The sequence below is a fragment of the Mustelus asterias genome, chromosome 17, assembly GCF_964213995.1.
Source record: "Mustelus asterias chromosome 17, sMusAst1.hap1.1, whole genome shotgun sequence".
In the NCBI taxonomy this organism is placed as follows: domain Eukaryota; kingdom Metazoa; phylum Chordata; class Chondrichthyes; order Carcharhiniformes; family Triakidae; genus Mustelus; species Mustelus asterias.
In genome coordinates, this window is record NC_135817.1 from 31,775,364 (window position 1) to 31,795,136 (window position 19,773).

The 19,773-nt window shown below is 44.1% G+C and overlaps 1 protein-coding gene across 1 annotated transcript in view; it reads left to right on the forward strand.

The window, feature by feature from the left end:
* Positions 1–19,773, forward strand: part of LOC144506052 (cilia and flagella-associated protein 47-like) — a 106,510-nt gene that overhangs the window by 3,139 nt on the left and 83,598 nt on the right. The window contains 4 exon segments of the mRNA XM_078231871.1: positions 472–626; positions 1,922–2,037; positions 9,311–9,455; positions 12,684–12,909. Of these exon segments, the coding sequence (XP_078087997.1) occupies positions 472–626; positions 1,922–2,037; positions 9,311–9,455; positions 12,684–12,909 (642 nt within the window).

Sequence of the window (19,773 nt, forward strand, 5' to 3'; positions counted from 1 at the left end):
CTGTTGGACTTTAACCTGGTGTTGTGAGACTTCTTACTGTGCTTACCCCAGTCCAACGCTGGCATCTCCACATCAATGAGGAACTACATTCTTAAGAACTCAGTCACCCTCTCCGATTGTAAAAGTTATTTATTTTGGCAAACAAGGTGTCACTTATCTGGAAAATGTCACCTGAGGCAGCTGGACAAAATAACAGTTATATGGAAGTGCAAAGTGGTAATGACAGCCACGGAAGAGCAACCACAGTGCCAGACAAAGGTTGCAGGTTAGGCTGCAGGAGATGGTGAGGTTCTGAAGTTGGTACTGCACAGACAGTGAAGACAAATCTTTATCAATATATATCTGCAACGGTGGTGCAATCTTATAGACTTGCCTCCTAAGGTAAGGGTGTCTAGGGTAGGTGTGAAGATGGTTTGACATGCTGAGAAGTTCAGTTGCATGAATTCAATACCTTTGTCTGCTGCTTTACAGTTATTCCGCATCATTGTGACGAATCACGAAGATAAAATTGCACCTGGAGTACAGATTTCCGCAACTATAGAATATTCCACACATAAAAGAGAAGATGCAAAAGATGAATGCATTATAACCGTAGATGAAGATTTTATTACAATCCCACTATTTGCGTATGTATTATTTAATAATTCATTTCATTTGTTATGAAAGAGTCAACCGTTAAGTAGAGTTGACAATGTATGATAACTCAAGATGGAATTATCAAAGATCTTTAGTAATGGCCTATGGCCATACTGGTCTGAAAATGCCCAATCTTGTCTGAACTTGGAAGCTAAGCAGACTCAGGCCTGGTTAGAACTTGGATAGCCTGAGAAATACCAAGTGCAGTAGGCTAAGGAGGTGACACGGTCGTATTGTGGTTAGCACTGCTGCCTCACAGTGCTAGGGACCCAGGTGACTTTGACTTTGGGTGACTGTCTGTCTGTGTGGAGTTTGCACATTCTCCCCGTGTCTGCATGGGTTTCCTCTGGGTGCTCCGGTTTCCTCCAACAGTCCAAAGATGTGCTAGTTAGGTGGATTGGCCACGGTTTTTAAAAAAAGTCCCTTAGTGTCCCAAGATATCTAGGTTAGATGAATTAGCCATGGTAAATTTATTATTATTAGGGTAAATGAGAAAGGAAGAGAAGAAAAGAGGCTGAGAGACTTTCATAAGTTATTGGTAAAATTATACTGTGAGCATCACTGAAGATATTTTCTCACAAAGTCAAATTAAATTGTTGAAGAGAACAATACAAATTTTGTTAATGTTTATCATTGAATCATAGGATCCCTACAGAAGGTCATGCGGCCCATCGAGTCTGCACCGACCACAATCCCACCTAGGCCCTATACCCATAACCCCACATATTTACCCTACTAATCCCCCTGACACTAGGGTCAATTTAGGATGGCCAGTCAACCTAACCGGCACATCTTTGGACTTTTTCTTTATTTGAATTCACACTGTTGTCTCACATCACCATATTTTTTGTTCGACAAAGAGTTCAGAGCAATCCTGGTGAGAGAGAATTTTGCAGCTTCTGTTAGTGCTGTGCTGTTACAAGCCAGCAGGAAATATTCGTAGAATCATGGAGTCCCTTCAGTGCAGAAGAGTGCCATTCGGCCTATTAAGTCTGCACTGACTCTCTCAATCTTGTAGAAGATTGAGTTTTTTTTCTAGATATTCTTATGTCACATCAATTTCTTTGAGATGGAGCACTTCATTATGTATTGGGTACTTCATCTCAATGTCTGGCTACTGATGTGAGGCTTTCAGCCTGCATCAGACTAATGCCATTTTGTGTAGCTTGGTGTGAATAGAATAATCTCCTTCAGCTATTTTCTACTGTTTCTTAATGACTCATTAAATTGCTGATATTGGAATTAATTGGGTCGATTACACAGTGTTTTTTGTTTTCTTGTGTAGGCTTGTTTCTACCTGTGATCTTACTATTGATCCAGAAGTTGATTTTGGAACTGTGATAGCCAATAGTAAAGTCCTTTCCATGGAAATAAATGTTCAGAATCGTGGAACTCTCTCAGGTAAATATTATTCAACAGTAACCTATGAAAAACAAAACTCTCATATATTTTGTGTTTATTTGTAGTATTTTTCATGCTATACTTGAAAGTTGAACATTTACAAGTTGATAAAACTAGACCTCTATAATGTTACCACAATGAAACTGAGAGTGAAATATATAGTCCAAGATAAAATTATTTCATTACACTTGCTTGTTGTACAGATTGTCTGGTGTCTCACTCAGAGATGTGGAGGTTTATGTAGTTGAACATTAAAGTGTTTATTAACAACTCATAACTATATACTTCCTGGCATAGGCACTGTCTCCATGCTGACTTCTGCTAAACTCTTCTACACACATCCTACCATCATCTGATTCTCTACATCATACTAACAGTGATACCATACCCTTCTCCACGTTGACATTTTTTATGCCAGACTTTTATACTACAGCTACAATCTAACTTTCCATATGTATATAAACTTACATGGGATGTATGATTCATTCACAGTAGAACTAAATTTGTAGTCAACTTAATGGAAATAATCTGTGATAGATTGCTGGGAGAGTGACGATACTAAATACATTATAATTGGAAGAAAACTGATGTAAATGTTACTTACCAAAAATACTATTAGACGGATCAGGGATTGTTTTTACTTTTATGGTTATTGTGATGATCCGATTGTTAAAATCAAGGAAAATGTCGATTGGGAGAAATATTCCCATTTAAAAACTATTCAGTGTGATAAATATACTTTTACCTGAACACTTCAAAAAACTTCAGCCAAGTTGAAAGCGACATAGTATGCACATTGCAGCACGTATCAGAAGTGCCATATTATGATTACCGTTTTACTGTCGCAGACTATTTTTTTGAAGTTATATTAATTTGAATGGTGCACTCACTATGCCATCTTGGCATTTTCATCCTACTTTGTATTCCTGCATGCACTTCCTGCCCCTCAATCACTTATTTTCTTGCACTCCATCATTAACGTTGGGAATACTCAGCAGATTTGAAAGCATCTGTGGAGAGAGAAACAGAGTTAACATTTCAAGGCAATGATCTTTCATCTAAACTGGGAAAGGTTAGAGATGTAATCAGTTTTGAACATGTTAAAGTGGGGAAAGGGATGGGTGGCGGGGTTGGGAAGACGAAGGAAGGGCAGGAAAGATTAAATCATAAATGATTTCATGGTGCATGGCCAAAGGGAGTGGTAGTGGGACAAATAAAAGACCAACTTTTGTGGCTTGAGGAGGTCTGGATGGCCAGATCCTGAGTAGCTGCCTTCTGAAAGCAAGTAAAGGAAATACGAGAAAAACAAGAGCGAAAAAAGGCAAAGAAAAATGGAACAAAATGGTGGAAAAGGTTAAGATCTAAAATAGTTGAACTCAGTGTTGAATCCAGAAGGTTGTAAAATGCCCAGTCCAAAGGGGAGGTGGTGTTCCTCGAGTTTAATTGGAACACTGCAGCAGGTCAAGGGCAGAAAGGACAGAGTGGGAGCAAGATGAAGAATTAAAATCATAGGCAACTGGAAGCACAGGGACACACTGCTGACTGAATGAAGATGTTCCGCAAAGTGGTCACCCAATCTGCCTTTAGTTCCCCCCAATATTGAGGAGGGCACATCATGAGCAGAAAGTACAGTATACCAAATTGATGGCAGTGGAGGCAAATTACTATTTCACTTGGAAGGAGTCAGGCCTTAGGTAATGTGAAGGGAGGAGGTAATAGAGCAGATGTTGCGTAGACTGCACATGTATGGACAGATGCCATAGGAAAGGATGGGGTTTTCAGGGGAACTGAGGAGTCGACCAGGGTGTTGTAGAGAGAAAAGTCCCTTTGGAATGCTGGGAGAGGATTGGCAGATGTTTGGTGGCGGCATCATGCTACAGATGGTGAACATGGTGGAGGATGTTGCATTAAATATTAAGTGTCAGTCATGGAAGATTTGATGTGATCATAGCAGCATAAGGATTAAGTTAGCCATAGAAAAGGACACCAAGCAATCCAGAGTAAAAATAGTTATTGGAGGAGGGCCAATTTCAATGGGATCTGGCCCAAATAAATTGGGATCAAAGATTGATGGGAAAAACTGTAAAGGAACAAATTACCTGTCTTTAAAGGGAAGCTTGTGAAGTTTTTCTAATATAATGCTTGTACATTTTCCACAGAGTTTAACCGCCTTTGATTTCTTTGAAGTTGAAGGGTCCCTCTGGACTGTTGTTTCTGTGAGAAAACTTAGAATGCTTATGCAGAACATGTGAATTCACATTGTCTTTCCTAATTTTATTTACAGACACTAAGCACTTAAACTTGAACAATGTTTTTGCCTTCGACTATTGTTACTTAATAAGACTGCTGGGGCTTGCACACAGGAATGAAACTAAATTGGTGAAGTCATGCAAAGTCCAGGCAGCGTGTCATCTGACTGATCTAACCCTATTGAGTTCAAGTGGCAGTTGCATCATATAAGTCCTGTAATATTTGAGTAAAGTCTTTTTACTGAGTCACATGTTGTCAAATACCTTAAAAATTCTTTATGCTACACTGGTGCTATGAAAAGGGACCTAGACACCGATTAATTGATGAATTCATGCCTTTGTTTGCTGCATTTTATATATTCACGATCTAGATGACGGGACTGGGGGCATTCTGGCCAAGTTTGCCGATGATACAAAGATAGGTGGAGGGGCAGGTAGTATTGAGGAGGTGGGGAGGCTGCAGAAAGATTTAGACAGTTTAGGAGAGTGGTCCAAGAAGTGGCTGATGAAATTCAACGTGGGCAAGTGCGAGGTCGTGCACTTTGGAAAAAAGAATAGAGGCATGGACTATTTTCTAAACGGTGACAAAATTCATAATGCTAAAGTGCAAAGGGACTTGGGAGTCCTAGTCCAGGATTCTCTAAAGGTAAACTTGCAGGTTGAGTCCGTAATTAAGAAAGCAAATGTAATGTTGTCATTTATCTCAAGAGGCTTGGAATACAAAAGCAGGGATGTACTTCTGAGGCTTTATAAAGCACTGGTTAGGCCCCATTTGGAGTACTGTGAGCAATTTTGGGCCCCACACCTCAGGAAGGACATACTGGCACTGGAGCGGGTCCAGCGGAGATTCACACGGATGATCCCAGGGATGGTAGGCCTGACATACGATGAACGTCTGAGGATCGTGGGATTATATTCATTGGAGTTTAGGAGGTTGAGGGGAGATCTGATAGAAACTTACAAGATAATGAACGGCTTAGATAGGATGGACGTAGGGAAGTTGTTTCCATTAACAGGGGAGACTAGGACGCGGGGGCACAGCCTTAGAATAAAAGGGAGTCACTTTAGAACAGAGATGAGGAGAAATTTCTTCAGCCAGAGAGTGGTGGGTCTGTGGAATTCATTGCCACAGAGGGCTGTGGAGGCCGAGACGTTGAGCGTCTTCAAGACAGAAATTGATAAATTCTTGATTTTTCGAGGAATTAAGGGCTATGGGGAGAGAGCGGGTAAATGGAGTTGAAATCAACCATGATTGAATGGTGGAGTGGACTCGATGGGCCGAATGGCCTTACTTCCGCTCCTATGTCTTATGGTCTTATGGTCTTATTTTAAACCTGTGATCTGGGCACAAATTTACATTATAATAAGGACAGTTAATGCACATTTAGTTGCACTATTTAAGCCAACGCTTTAAGCAAACAGTGCTGTTGTTACAGGGTAATATTGTTTGGTCTGTTTCTCACAGCTTGTGAATTGATAGAAATGTATTCATTAAACAGGAAATTACAGTCCTACAGCAGGATGTAGTCAGAAATTGTACTATATAATTGGCGATTTTCTCGATAGCAGAAGACTGACTCCCCCAAATTCTTTAGGATTTTTGCGCATTATATTTAGTTGCTGTTCAAGGATATTTTCACAGTTAATTCTGGAGCATTCTTTTTTCGGATGCAATAACCCAAGAGGAGACATTGGAGTCTAATTGCTACAGTATGCTTGCTCCCCTAAGGGGGCCAGTTCAATTAAGGATATTTAAATATCCATCATTGTGGAAAAAGAGGGTTGCTGATGGTGCAGAGCTTCATCATTCAAAGGGGTAGTCAAGAACTCTCCTGATTTCCCAGATGGCCAGCCTACTTCTGCTGTAAATGGCATGAATAAAATGAAGAACAAATGCCCCCAAGAACTAAAGGAAAAGTTGTTGGTATTTTCTTCGACCCTGTTGGCATCCTCATTGATTCCAACTATGGGTAATCCTGCTGGGACGATCACTATCATGGAATCATGGAGTGCAAAAGAGGCCCTTCGGGAGGAAATCGGAACACCCAGAGAAAACCCATGTGGATACAGGGAGGATGTGCAAACTCCACACAGACAGTTACCCAAAACTGGAATTGAACCCAGGTCCCTGGCACTGTAAGGCAATAGTGCTAACAACTATACCACCACTGCTCATTTCAGAAGAGGTCTGGTTTGGAGGTCTAGACCAGAAATCCAGAGTTCCAACTCAGTGTAAAAAAACAGGAGCAGGGTGCCAATCTGATGGTAATTGCCACTTCTTGGAATATATTGCCCTACATTACCTGGTTCTGGGACTGAATCACAGGAGCATGAGAGGGATGAGCATGATCTGCCCTTTGTAGCTGTCACCTGGATTCTACATTGCAGTTATTGCATTAGGATATATAGAAATGATCACTAAAAGAACAAGCTGTAAATTGAAAATTTTTGATGGAGATTTGGAAACTGGCTAATACTTCAAAACTGCGTTTTTCCTTTGTATAAATTAACTACACTCGTAAATATGAGTTCAGATATAATCTAAACTGATTCCCTGTACACACACTTCTGGATATGTTTCTCAGAAGAGGCTTCTAACAAAGGCTAATTTAGTATATCGTAAATTTCAAATATATATTATAAAAAAATTGTTCATTCAAAAGTTGATAAATGTTTGGAATAATCCTCCAGACAAGCTAATGGATTCTAGAACATTCTAGGCCACTCTTAACTTAATTTTTCATAATTTAAATAGCTGATAATTCAGGTTTCTTTTTGACAAACTTCTATTTAGCTGTGCGGATTTTATGGCTAATGTCAAGTTATTAGATTTTTTTTGGCACAGATATACCTTTGAAGTATCAGTAGACTTAAGCAGATCGAATGCAGTTAAAAATCTAACTGGAAACATTCGGTAGCGCAGTGGTTAGCACTGCTGCTTCACAGCTCCAGGGTCCCGGGTTCGATTCCCGGCTCGGGTCACTGTCTGTGTGGAGTTTGCACGTTCTTCTCGTGTCTGCGTGGGTTTCCTCCGGGTGCTCCGGTTTCCTCCCACAGTCCAAAGATGTGCGGGTTAGGTTGATTGGCCAGGTTAAAAATTGCCCCTTAGAATCCTAAAATGCGTAGGTTAGAGGGATTAGCGGGTAAATATGTGGGGGTAGGGCCTGGGTGGGATTGTGGTCGGTGCAGACTCGATGGGCCGAATGGCCTCCTTCTGCACTGTAGGGTTTCTATGATTCTATGATTAGAGCATCAGAAGAGGACCTGGCGGATAAGTGCCCTGAATGTTCATGCATTCATCTGTTGGCATTCCTGGCCTCATTAACCTCCTTCATCTGAAAATAATTCCCACATCTTCATTGTTAAAGCAGTCCCCAGAAATCTCTGTCCTCCATTTCATTCAAAAAGGTTTGTTCATCTCCCAGCTTGTAATTTCTTTGGAAAACTCGAGTTTAATCAAGATTTACTTTATTCAAGATAAAATATGGGCCCTAATAATAGCTGATGCCTGAATCAACTAGTCGGCAACTTTTCTGTGTAGAAGTCTTTTGTCTTTCTTCACAGTATCTTGTTGATACCACTGTGCTCTTTTACACTTTCCTGTCCTACAACCTCCAAAAATGCTATCCCACATGTCCAATTCCCTCCTTACGGGTGGGATTTCAAGCTGTTCCCATCAGCGCGATCTTCCGGTTCCACTGGTGGCGGCACACTCCTGCCAGCGAAACCCGAGGTCGGGGATATAAGTAATGGGAAACCACTGCAAAATACACCGTGGGAGATGGGGTAGTGATACGTGGAAAATTCCACTCTATGGGGGTGCTTCTCCCAGTGCAGCGGGCCGGGAGACTCAAGCGGAGGCTGTTTAGTGGGCTTCCCGCTGGGCGCCACAGCCTCCGTGTGTTTCTGGCAACCGGATTTCCGATGCCGTCAGTTCCACACCGACACGGAGCTGCATAAATTATTTAAATGGTCATTTAATTACAACTTAATTAACATTAGTGGGCCCGGCACTGAAACCTCGCCCTCCCCACCACTGGGATCAGTGACAGAGGGAGGAAGACCAGCGATCGGGGTGTCATGGGGAGGGGGCGGGGGTGGTGGGTGGTTGATTGGCCTGCGGGGCGGGGGGGCGGAACTGCGTGTGGGGTGTGGGGGGATGGTCAGGACTATGGTGGGGGGGAAGCTCGGGGGAGTGTTCAGGACTGCCAGTAGGGGAGAGGAGGGCAGGGATCGGCAAAGCTGTGGGGGGTGTCAGGGGAGAGATCGAGGCGGGCCAAGGATGGCGGGGGGAGGTGGAGGCTGGCCCGGACATATTCGCAGGACCAACGATTGAGCTGTGGGGGAGTTGGAGGGCCAGCGATGAGAGTTTGCTGTGCTAGCCAGTGATCGGGAGGCCGGCAGTGCAGGGCTACTGTGTATTCGCTGACAGGTCGTACATGCGAATTGGCTCGCTCAGCGCTATGTTGCCGGCCTCTCCTGCGGGATAAGGCTCTGCCCCCTGATTTTTCGCATGATTTACGCTAGTGAACTCTGCAGTGCACAGAGTGTGGGAGATTCATTTTGAAAGTCCTGCTGAAAATTCCAACATGATTTACTCCAGTTTTTATGCAAAATTGACACTTAGAATTTTTTGGGGAGAATTGCCCCCTATATATTTCAAAACTCATCGCAGCCTCACCCTGATTCTTTCTCGATAGCTTAAAACTCATTACCTCTTCAGTTGCACGTCCCTGCTCCAGCTTTCAGATTATTGAAACCTAAGCTTAGCATCATCTAGTTACTCCTTAATTTTTTCTTCCTGTTTTGAAACATGATGGTATCCTCTTCTCACAGTCCTTAGCCTGCACTTGGCTTCTCCATAAATAATAAATCCGAATCCTTCTTTGCACCCTCCACTTTCCCTTCTCAAAACAGGTTTGAATTCCACTTTTGAAAATTGGCAGCATTGCTTGGGACTGATAATTAAATTATTCCATGCAGAAAGTTACGAGAAACTCACTTATTCTTCTTTTCTCTTGTAGGCCAGTTTCTTATTGCGGAGAAAGGCAGGAATCTGCCTTTTATGAATATTGCGCCCAGAAGTGGAATTGTTTTGCCTGACAGTCAGCAAGTGGTCAAAATTGAATTGTGTGCTGTCCGGCCTATGGTCCTTGATGAAATGTTCCTGTAAGTCTATATGTTTGAAGTTGGTGATGTGCATTTACGCATTTGTTCTTGAGCTATTGATTGTAATTCTTCTGAATGTCGCTCTCATGCATTATTTCGAGTGAATAGAAAAAGATCTGAAAAGGAAGGAACTTCTCATGTCACTAGCTTCTGAAGGCAGAATTGATTAAAATTGTCCATTAAAACTTATGTAACACTACTTTTGTACATACAAATACGGGGCCGAACATTTCACTCAGGACTCCAGCGAAGATTGATGTTTTCTGAAGCAGCCAGTGTCAGTGCTCAGGAAAAACCAACCTTAAAAATCAAGGTGAGCATTTACCAGATATCATCCCGATTATCATGGCTCCTGGTTCTGAAATTTCCGTTCGCCAGGCTTTATCCTGACCCCTGAATGAACTTACTTCCCCAGCCCTCACTCCACTTCAGTCACCGAGGGTTCACTTCCAATGTCTCCCTCCTCTGCCCCGATGCGTTCTTCAGTGACCCAATCCTCACCTCCGCAATTTGAACACCTGTAAACACACCGATTTCCTATGGGTGACTGTGTTAGTCGCATATACACTGCATTGGGTGGACCGACACCCAAGAATGGCTGCTTCAAGATTTGTCCAATGTGTCATCAAGGAAGCCTTGGGGCAGGATTTTCGATTCTGGAGAAGTCTGGTGGCGGGTGGGAAAGACGGAATGATTCCAACTGTGCGGCAGTTTGGCTGAACATGTACACTCGTCTGCTTTTCAGCTTATCAATTATGCATCAGCGAGGAGAAGGCAAATCTTGGCCCTGCCAATATCTCATGGGATCAAAATCCTGGCACCATATTTAAATGACACCTAGACAGCCATTCAATCACTGAAGGAGAAATGTTGTCATTGACTGTGTTTCAATACTGACTGGGCCACATTTCTTCCCAATGCAAAGCTCAGCCAAGATAGAAACTTGTCAGGTTTCCGATGTTTGCAGGGTTCTGAGTGTTTGTAACTTGATGTCCTGGTGAGGCATGCTCTGTGAGGGCAATGCAACCAAACCCTGCAACTTTGGGTGCATGACGTAGAGGCAAAGATTCTGATGTGCAAAGGGTTTTCGGGGTCAGTAACAAGATGATGCCCTTGCATTATTCATCCATGAGATCTGGCAACGGGAGAAATGGAGTTCTTCAGAATTTGCTCCCTCTTGAGACGTTCGAGTGCAAATCATTGAAGAATATCTCTCTGGGCAGTGATGGTTGTGCAAGGTGCATTCAGGAAAGCATTTAGTACTTGGGTTGCAAGTCTTGGCAGAGGGAGACAGAAGGCACAGTCACACTCAGGGGAAACGTCTGTGTTCTGTTTGTTGGTTGCTAAAAAGTATTGGATGATCTCATGAAGTGGCGAGTCCCTAGAAGTAAGTGTCCATTTAGCCTCGAGAAAGGAAAAGGTCAAGTTGCCAGCAACCCCTACCCCTGCCCCAGACTGGAGCAGAGATATGCATGCCATGCAGAGTCCTCCAACATGGTCCATATAGCTCCAGGATAAGTCTGTTCAATATGCCCCATAGCATGGCCGCAGTTCCAATACAGTCTTTGAACCTTCCTTGGACAATCTTTTAACTTCTGCATCTGGACAGTCTTTCACTCTTCTACTCTCATCCTTTCCCTTCCTGCACCCAGTCCTATCTGTTTCACCCTCTTTGTTCCTCCCCGTCCCTCCCCCCCTCCCTAGTCCTGTTTCCATCTCAAATGTCCCCTCTCATCCTCTCTCCCCACTTGTCCTGCCTCTGTTTCACCTTCCCCTCTTGTCTCCCCGTCCCCCCAGTCAATCCTGCCTCAGGCTCAGCCATCCTGGCTGGTTGTGCATCTTGTGCCCAGGCACAATTTGTGCTACAGGCACCCGATATTTAGCAGTTACGGAGTTAATGTAAAGTAAAATCAGCATCTACTGATCTCCAAGTTGTGGAGTGAAGCTTGCCAAGTGCACACCCCTTATATGCAGTCATAAAACAGACCCGTTCTAGTTATCTGCTGGCAAGGTACTTAACGTGGAAGAGGAACATAATTCTGGTGAGTTGGCATTTTAACAAGCATTCATGAGATGTAAATTAATGCAAATGTTGTTCCTTACATAGCTTAGCCTTCAAAGTTGGGAGAACAAAATTTCAAACTAATTTCCTGCTGGCAAGAAACTGACTTTATTATTTACGCCAAACTTAGTGTCCCCACCCGCCACGATTCCCGCTACTGGTGGGAGTGGAAAATGCCATCCTTATTCACAATTTAGAGTTGTGCTCTTACAATACAGGTCTTCAATATCTCCCCCTATACATAGTTTACTTTGGACACTCATATTGTCTGGGCGGAATCTGCTGGTAAGAGCTAAGATGGTTCAATAACTGTCCTGACCTCAGCTGCATAAAGGTCAGGAGATTTTAACTACTGAGCTTCATTTGTATGACCTCGTGCCTAAATTCGTGCCAAGCAACAGCTGGCCCACAGTCGAGAGTGGAAAGTTGAGTGGTTAGAGGTCATTGTCAAGGACCAAAAGATTAAAATAACAGTTTTGCCTCATTGATGTTATCAGAGCTCAGGCTGCATATTTAAAGAATGACCCACCAGTTTTCTGGAACACGTCTATCTTATCTGCTGAGAGGCAGATGTGCAGTGTGGGACATTGGAGGAAGAGCTTGACGGTTGATTTTAACTATTTTATCAACCATTTCCACTGAACAAACAGGGTTACAATCAGCCCAGTAGTTCCAAACCTCCTGCTGCTTGTTTCAGTTCTTTGCAGCACAGCGATTTGAAAATGTTATCCAAATTTTGAATTAGGTTTTCATCTGGCAGTGCATACCTTCACGTTTGCACTGATAAATAAGAAACATTTTTGGTCGCATGGTGCATTAATTACTTCATTGACAGCATCAACAATAGTACTGAGACTAGTAGCTAACATTTGACTTCCGTATAGCTGGTGGCTTTCTAACTAGCCGCAAAGTTATTGAGGAATTGTTGCTTAATGTCTGAGAAATTTTACAAAACTCATTTAAATAAAGTGCAAGATGCTAAACTTGAAAACTGTACATTTTTGAAAGGCTGGCCAGTCATAGACTCTCATAGTAGCCCCAGCAGGCCAGGGTAGTGGACATGGGGGTGGGGGGAGTTCCAGGGGAAGTGTAGGCAGGAGTGTTGAAATTTCAAAAAATGTATAGATATTTTCACTTTAACGGTAGAATGTTCTCTCTCCTGCCAGAGTGAAGTTGGAAGATGCTGAAGATGCTGCTCTGAGAATTAAGGCAAACATAGTTCAGCCGTTTCTGGAACTTCATGATTTTTCTGGCCGGAAGATTGAATGTATTCAGTTTGGTGCCGCTTATTACGGAACTTCGAAGCAGGATCAAGTTATTTTGTATAACAACAGCCCTGAAGCTATTAATTGGCTGAGTGTGATGGAAAACAATGCTGTTGGATCTGAAGTGGTAATAACTCTGGAAAATTTTATTGCAGTAATATTCTATGACATGAATAGTGTCTGCTTCTTAAGGAATATTTTGGTGAAATATTGACATTATTTTATGCTTTGTTTGATCTTATCAATGGTAAATAATTGATATCACGTATGAAATATTGCAATTCTTAAAAAATTAACATCTTGACTTTCTACAACAAGTCATTAGGAAGATTGTGCAATGTTGTGGTTCTGGTATAGTCAGCAGCTGAGAGAGGCTTACATGTAGTACTGCATCATTAATGCCACGTGACACTTGCTGCCTTCCAGCAATGTCTTTCCGCCTTCTTCACTTCAGATTATTATGTTAAGCCTCAGTTATCACGTTTTGGTTCTAAAGAAAGGTCACAGAGCTGAAGTGTTGAGTGGAACTTTTCCAAAGTTGCAGAGAGTGCTGGATCAGGCAAACTTGCCGCCTTCACAGACGTCTTTTCCTGCCTGATTTAACAGCAATTTCAAAGTGCTGGTGAGGATCGCACAGTCAGCTTTGTTGGGGGGCCGGGCGATGGAGGGGGGATTGCCTTAACATGCCCACAAAGCTGGGATTCTATGATTGGGAAGCCCTTTAAAAAGGGCCCTGATGTCAAAGTTAAATTAAAGGCCCCCCCCCCCCCCCCCCCCCCCCCCCCCCAATTGGACGAGGAGGACCCCCCCCCCCCAATTGGACGAGGAGGACATTATCCACCCCTCACATGCAGAAGGGCAACCCACACCCCCCACCACACAATAATTGGGGCATCCCCCATCACTGGCGACCTTCTCTGCAGTCTCTGCCTGTACCCTCCCCCACCCCCAATGCATACGCCCCCCCATCAACCAGTGGGCTACCCAAACAAACGTAAGGGGAGCCGCCCCCCTCCTCCAGTACAGCTCCCAGAGGGCCCGCCCCTGGCAGTGCCCCCTAGCACAGCCCCGAGCACCCAGGCACAACCAACTTGGCACTTCCAGTTTGGCAGTTCCTGGGCAGTACATGGCCATGTCCCTCACTATCCAGAGGCTATATTTGCCTCAGCACCCCTGGCATGGTCATCATGACTGATTTCTGTTTTTGAAAACCAGTAGTGATTTGTGCTGACGTGATGTCATGCTGACTGGGTGGGAGGATGAGGTGTGGGCGGTTGTTACGGTGTCAAAGCTGGTAAGTAGATGTTAATTCATTTATAATTATGGAAATGAAGTTCACACCCAGAAAGGGGAAAATCTCACACTGAGATTTTGCTGGCACAAATCCCCTTTTGGCCCTCTCGCGAGATTTAGTGGCCATAACAGGATTTGCGTATGCAGTGAATGAGCCCGCTAAACTCCACCCATTGACTCTGTTTCTCTCTCCATAGTTATTTCCAGCATTTCGCACTTTCATCTCTCATTTTGGTGTTTGCATTATTCAGAGTATTATTATATTCTAAATATTTAAATTATCTTGAAATTATGTCATGGTTTATTCGAGTGTGAATGCTGAACATGAGAACTCGGAGCTGGAGTGGGCCATACAGCCCCTTGAGCATGATCCACGGCCAAACCTCTCTATCAGCTCTACTTCCTACTCCATCCCCATATTCTTGAGCTCCTCTAGTGCCCAAAAATCTGTTGATCTCAGTCTTGAATATACTGGATTGAGCATCTGTGTAACTCTGGGTCAAGGATTCTAAGTGAATAAATTCCTCCTCATTCAATTCTAAAATGCTTATCTTAGTTTTTAACTCTCCAACCAAAGAAAACAGCCGATCAGCATCTTATCTGTCAAACCCTTGAAGAATTTTAGATGTTTCATTACGATCACAGCTAATTCTTTTAAACTCCAGAGAATATTGGCCCCACAATCTCTCCTCATATGACAGCCCTCTCATTCCAGAAATTAATCCAGTGAACAATTTGTTCCACCTCCTCTATAGGCAAGTGGATCCATCTTGAGATAAGGAACCAACACAGTACACAGTGATCCAGATGTGGCTTCAGTAACGCCCCACACACTTGGAGCAAGACTTCCTGATGAGAGATGTTGCAAACTTAAGAGCAAGAGACAGCCTGGTGTGGGATGTGTGGGGGAGGGAGGGTTTTTGCACAAAGCAAAAAATGTATGGGATATAAAAAAATAGTTAAGATGGGGGAGAAAGGTTACAGTCCAAAGTTAAAGTTTATTTATTAGTGTCACAAGTAGGCTTGCATTAACACTGCAACGAAGTTACTGTGAAAAATCCCATCGTCGCCACACTCCGGCGCCTGTTCGGGCACATTGAGGGAGAATTTAACATGACCAATGCACCTAACCAGCATGTCTTTCAGATTGTGGGAAGAAAACCGGAGCACCCGGAGGAAGCCAATGCAGATACGGGGAGAACGTGCAGACTCTGCACAGACAGTGACTCAAGCCGGAAATTGAACCTGGGTCCCTTGCGCTGTGAGGCAGTAGTGCTAACCACTGTGCCACCATGCCGAGTTGTTGAGCTCAATGTTGAATCCTTAGGGTTGTAATGTGCCTAATGAGAAGATGAGATGTTGTTCCTTTGTTGTGCATTACTCAGCTATGCTGATTTGCTCAGAACCTGATTGTTTGTTCTTGCAGTGGTGGTCTGTATATGAAATTGCAAAACTTCAATTATGAAACAATTTGCCTTTCAGCAGCATGACAACTTTTTTTAAATGCAGTCATCATTACATAACAATATTGCAGTTTCACATGTCCAATATTAAAAGCACCCAGTTTGTAATCCTAACTAATAATTATCAATAGTAATATTAGTGACTAGTGCACCTGCAATCAGCCCAAACTTTTCTCAAATAATATTGCAGTATATTATGCGTGTTATAAATACCCATATCAAAGGGTCACTTTTTGTTTAAATAAAAAAAATTAGAAGTACCTTTTTTCAGCATCAGTGTTAGTGTCCGTCATACAGAAAGAGATGCTGAGGGGGAAAAATTAGTTTGTACCCACAACTGGACATACAGGGGATGCAACAAATGATCTCAGGGCCTCAGTGGACAAGTCTAAGGTCCACTGAATATTGAGGTTCAGTCTCATTATCATCAATTGGTGAACTGCAGGCAGCAAATAGGCATCACAGGGCTTAGGCTGAAAGGGCGAGTAGGGGTGAGTTGAATTCATTTTTGCACTTTCTACCTGGTACTGGCAAGGTATCTAGAGGGGATGGGTGTGCAGGCAGTGCAATGTTCCTCTTGCACTATGTTTGAGGTGAGGGACGACGACAGTGTCCCTACTGATTACACCTGTGGGAAGTGCACCCATCTGCAGCTCCTCCAAAACCGTGTTAGGGAACTGGAGCTGGAGTTGGATGAACTTAGGATCATCAGGGACGCAGAGATGGCCATAGACACAAGCTTTAGGAATACAGTTACTCCGAGGATTGAAAACAGATGGGTGACGGTGAGAGGGGCTGGGAGGAAGCAGTCCGTGCAGGGATCCCCGGTGGTCGTTCCCCTTAGCAACAAGTATTCCGCTTTGGATACGGTTGAGGGGGATGACATACCAGTGGGGAGCCGCAGTGAGAGGATCTCCAGCACTGTGTCCGTCTCTGTGGCTCGGGAGGGAAAGGGGGAGAGCGGGAGGGCGATAGTTATTGGGGACTCGTTAGTTAGAGGGATAGATAGGAGGTTCTGTGGCAGCAAAAGAGACTCACGGATGGTATGTTGCCTACCGGATGCCAAGGTCCGTGATGTCTCAGACCGTGTTTTCCAGATTCTGAAGGGGGAGGGGAAACAGTCACAAGTCGTGGTGCACATTGGTACCAATGACATAGGTAAGAGAAGGGACTGGGATTTAAAGCAGGAATTTCTGGAGCTGGGCTGGAAGCTGAGAGCCAAGACGAAACATGTGGTCATCTCTGGTACGTTGCCGGTACCACGTGATAGCGAGTTGAGGAACAGGGAGAGAGTGCAGTTAAATATGTGGTTGCAGGGATGGTGTAGGAGGGAGGGTTTCAGATACGTGGATAATTGGAACACGTTCTGGGGAAGGTGGGACCTGTACAAACAGGACGGGGTGCACCTGAACCAGAGGGGCACCAATATCCTCGGAGGGAAATTTGTTACGGCTCTTCAGGGGGGTTTAAACTAATTTGTCAGGGGAGTGGGAAAGGGAGTTGTAGTCCAGAAGTCAGTGAGGGTGGTGAGGTATTGGGGAAGGTATCAGGGTCAAGGGTGGGTACCGGTAGACAGGAAGGTGGGTTGAAGTGTGTCTACTTCAATGCAAGGAGCATCCGGAACAAGGTAGATGAACTTGGGGCGTGGATTGGTACTTGGGACTACGATGTTGTGGCCATTACGGAGACGTGGGTAGAACAAGGACAGGAATGGTTGTTGGACGTTCCGGGGTATAGATGTTTCACTAAGTGTAGGGAAGCTGGTAAAAGAGGTGGAGGAGTGGCATTGTTAATCAAGGATAGTTTAACGGCTGCGGAAAGGCACTTCGTGGGGGATCTGCACACTGAGGTAATATGGGCTGAAGTTAGAAATAGGAAAGGAGCGGTCACGTTGCTAGGAGTTTACTATAGGCCCCCAAATAGTAATAGAGATGTGGAGGAAGAAATTGCTAAGCAGATTATGGATATGTGTGGGGGTCACAGGGTAGTTGTCATGGGGGACTTTAACTTTCCAAATATTGATTGGAACCTTTGTAGGTCAAATAGTTTGGATGGGGCAGTTTTTGTGCAGTGTGTGCGGGAGGGTTTCCTGACACAATATGTGGATGGGCCGACTAGAGGTGAGGCCACATTGGATTTGGTACTGGGAAATGAACCGGGCCAAGTGTTAGATTTGATTGTGGGAGAGCAATTTGGAGATAGTGACCACAATTCGGTGTCTTTTGTTATTGCAATGGAGAGGGATAGGGCCGTACGGCAGGGCAAGGTTTACAATTGGGGGAGGGGTAATTATGATGCGATTAGGCAAGAATTAGGGGGCATAAGTTGGGAACAGAAACTGTCAGAGAAAGGAACTAATGAAAAGTGGAACTTTTTCAAGGAACAAATACTGGATGTCCTTGATAGGTATGTTCCTGTCAGGCAGGGAGGAAATGGCCGAGTGAGGGAACCGTGGTTCACAAAAGAGGTGGAATGTCTTGCGAAAAGGAAGAGGGAAGCTTATGTAGGGATGAGGAAACAAGGTTCAGATGGCTCGATTGAGGGTTACAAGTTAGCAAGGAATGAGCTGAAAAAGGGGCTTAGGAGAGCTAGGAGGGGACATGAGAAGTCCTTGGCGGGTCGGATCAAGGAAAACCCCAAGGCTTTTTACTCTTATGTGAGGAATAAAAGAATGACCAGGGTGAGGTTAGGGCCGGTCAAGGACAGTAGTGGGAACTTGTGTATGGAGTCAGTAGAGATAGGCGAGGTGATGAATGAATACTTTTCTTCAGTGTTCACCAAGGAGAGGGGCCATGTTTTTGAGGAAGAGAAGGTGTTACAGGCTAATAGGCTGGAGGAAATAGATGTTCGGAGGGAGGATGTCTTGGCAGTTTTGAATAAACTGAAGGTCGATAAGTCCCCTGGGCCTGATGAAATGTATCCTAGGATTCTGTGGGAGGCAAGGGATGAGATTGCAGAGCCTTTGGCGTTGATCTTTGGGTCCTCGCTGTCCACGGGGATGGTGCCAGAGGACTGGAGAATGGCGAATGTTGTTCCTCTGTTTAAGAAAGGGAATAGAAATGACCCTGGTAATTATAGACCGGTTAGTCTTACTTCGGTGGTTGGTAAATTGATGGAAAGGGTCCTTAGGGATGGGATTTACGACCATTTAGAAAGATGTGGATTAATCCGAGATAGTTAGCACGGATTCGTGAAGGGCAAGTCGTGCCTCACAAATTTGATAGAATTTTTTGAGGAGGTAACTAAGTGTGTTGATGAAGGTAGGGCAGTTGATGTCATATACATGGATTTTAGTAAGGCGTTTGATAAGGTCCCCCATGGTCGGCTTATGATGAAAGTGAGGAGGTGTGGGATAGAGGGAAAGTTGGCCGATTGGATAGGTAACTGGCTGTCTGACCGAAGACAGAGGGTGGTGGTCGATGGAAAATTTTCGGATTGGAGGCAGGTTGCTAGCGGTGTGCCGCAGGGATCAGTGCTTGGTCCTCTGCTCTTTGTGATTTTTATTAATGACTTAGAGGAGGGGGCTGAAGGGTGGATCAGTAAATTTGCTGATGACACCAAGATTGGTGGAGTAGTGGATGAGGTGGAGGGCTGTTGTAGGCTGCAAAGAGACATAGATAGGATGCAAAGCTGGGCTGAAAAATGGCAAATGGAGTTTAACCCTGATAAATGTGAGGTGATTCATTTTGGTAGGACAAATTTAAATGTGGATTACAGGGTCAAAGGTAGGGTTCTGAAGACTGTGGAGGAACAGAGAGATCTTGGGGTCCATATCCACAGATCTCTAAAGGTTGCCAGTCAAGTGGATAGAGCTGTGAAGAAGGCCTATAGTGTGTTAGCTTTTATTAACAGGGGGTTGGAGTTTAAGAGCCATGGGGTTATGCTGCAACTGTACAGGACCTTGGTGAGACCACATTTGGAATATTATGTGCAGTTCTGGTCACCTCACTATAAGAAGGATGTGGAAGCGCTGGAAAGAGTGCAGAGGAGATTTACCAGGATGCTGCCTGGTTTGGAGGGTAGGTCATATGAGGAAAGGTTGAGGGAGCTCGGGCTGTTCTCTCTGGAGCGGAGGAGGCTGAGGGGAGACTTAATAGAGGTGTATAAAATGATGAAGGGGATAGATAGAGTGAACGTTCAAAGACTATTTCCTCGGGTGGATGGAGCTATTACAAGGGGGCATAACTATAGGGTTCGTGGTGGGAGATACAGGACGGATATCAGAGGTAGGTTCT